A 1,991-nucleotide genomic window follows, 5' to 3' on the forward strand; every position below is an offset into this window, starting at 1 on the left:
TAGGCATAACAACATGCCACCATAGCACACAGCACCACACCACTCACCCCACCTCACAACCATATATTTATTTATTTATTTATTTTAACAATTTTAATTTTTCTTTAAGAATATCAATTACCTCAATTACTTTAAAAAATTATATCAATACTTTAAAAATATTACGCATATCATTCATCCTATACATAAGATGCGCAACACACGTGTTTACTACCAGTGAGTTTTAAAAGAGTTTAAAATCAGTAAAAATTTTCTTCACGTGTCATACCGTGTACGATATGCATCGAAAATATAAAATAATTAAAAATTATGTATCTGGTAAGTATTAGAGAATATCCAAGCGTGAATACATATCAAATATGTATATATGCAATAAATTTTTAAGTATCTGTGCTTTTTAGAAGCTAATTATTGCATCTATCTGGGTCTAATTTATGCAGCCCAACTTCATAATAGGACTTCAATGTTTTTTTGTAGATTTTATTGATCATAAATGTAATCTTTACATGCATACAGATTCAACGAAAGGAAGGTAGTGTGGTCCGTGGAAAACATAGTTGATAAAATACACTCATAAGAAACAACATTGTGACATAGATTAAGAAGCGAATTGAAAAGACTAGATGAAGAAATCTTGTACTCAGTGATGAGTTTTTCTTGTTAGCAGGCAATGCAACAAATACAACCTAACAAAGGGAACTACATCTAGAATCATTTTCACACTTTTGCTGGGAAATTAATCTTCCTTTTCATTATGGTGCCCGGGCATCTTCTCCTTGATCTTGTCCATTATCCCTTTCTTTTCCTTTGCATCGCTTTCTGGGGATTGCTCATATACATATGGAGTTTCATTGCCTTCTTCAATTTTCTTGTGCTGACCGGGAAGTTTTTCTTTGATCTTCTCTAGAAAGCCCTTCTTTTATTCTACCTTAGCTGTTTCAGCGTTTGGTTCTTCATTACATTTCTCAACGGGAATGCTCGTGTCTTTATGCTCAGTGTCTTCTCCTTCATCTTCAGATATCTTATCCTTGATAGGCTCCTTAATTCCCTTCTTCTTTCTCCTTTCTCCGCCCCCTTCTACATCCTTCTCACTAGACTGAAAATTTAAACAATAAAACGGAAAATAAATTATCTTGAACAGATGGTTTATGAAACTTTATTTGGAAAAGGATAGCTAGAGTTATGAAATTTACCGAGCTTGAGTGGCTATGAGAGTGTTGAAGCTCATCCATCAGAGTGTGCTTTTGCCCCCCTTTGCTCCGTTTTCTAGTGTCAAAATCTATCATTACAATATTATCTTGAGTTTTTTCTTCTCCCATTCTATCCTTTCTCATAAAATTGAAACATACATGTTCTTCGGCCTCCAAAAAAGAAGTGTTATTGACATGGCCTTGAGGGTATTGCTCTGCCATTCTGTTTGATTTGTAGATAGATTTGTTAGTTTGATGCCAATTTTTCGAGTAGTGTTCTGTAAAATCACATTATGAATTTACGTTCGTTTATTTGCGTGTTATAATTTGAAGTGATTGTGTAAGGTTTCATGATCATATAGGATGTCATGAATTATATACTCCATGGATCGGGTATAGTAAGACATAATTTGTGATGTGATCAAAATTACGTCGTTCACAATCGGTTCATAAAGTTGGACGTTTTATGTTGATAAGATTGTATTGTTCTTATTAAAATTTGTCTAGATCTTGAAATAGGAACAACAATGTGTTTCAATGCACATTGAACGAGACCGCGTAGATGACTCATTTGTGACCGATTGAAATGAGACTCTAATTGATTATCAAACATGTCACCTAAATCATAAGTGAGTAATGTACCTTTGATTGCTAGTTTAAGTTCTTTGAGGTACCAATGAGTGAAGTTTTAAATAGAAGATTGATCTTGGTGCTTTGGGAATCGGACCGAAACAATTAGAGATCATATACTTACAATATTGGAATCCATTAATCATTGAGATGAGACGATCGTCACTCTAA

At 33.7% G+C, this 1,991-nt stretch overlaps 1 protein-coding gene across 1 annotated transcript; it reads right to left on the minus strand.

The window, feature by feature from the left end:
- Positions 1-736: 736 nt before the first annotated feature.
- LOC111379375 (late embryogenesis abundant protein-like) lies at positions 737-1,232 on the minus strand. Its single transcript, XM_023002735.1, has 3 exons — positions 1,194-1,232; positions 929-1,096; positions 737-874 (listed from the first exon to the last, which is right to left on the minus strand). Exons 1-3 carry the CDS (start codon positions 1,230-1,232, stop codon positions 737-739), a joined length of 345 nt encoding a protein of 114 aa, XP_022858503.1.
- Positions 1,233-1,991: the final 759 nt, after the last annotated feature.

The sequence above is a fragment of the Olea europaea genome, unplaced genomic scaffold, assembly GCF_002742605.1.
Source record: "Olea europaea var. sylvestris unplaced genomic scaffold, O_europaea_v1 scaffold19789, whole genome shotgun sequence".
NCBI classification, from domain to species: Eukaryota; Viridiplantae; Streptophyta; class Magnoliopsida; order Lamiales; family Oleaceae; genus Olea; species Olea europaea.

Excerpts from the sequence above, each read along its gene's own strand:
- LOC111379375 (XM_023002735.1), bottom strand. The coding sequence starts at position 1,232 with ATGGATGAGCTTCAACACTCTCATAGCCACTCAAGCTCG. Across the intron at positions 1,097-1,193 it reads CTCATAGCCACTCAAGCTCG|TCTAGTGAGAAGGATGTAGA; the intron begins GTAAATTTCATA and ends TTAAATTTTCAG. Across the intron at positions 875-928 it reads CAAACGCTGAAACAGCTAAG|CACAAGAAAATTGAAGAAGG; the intron begins GTAGAATAAAAG and ends CTTCCCGGTCAG.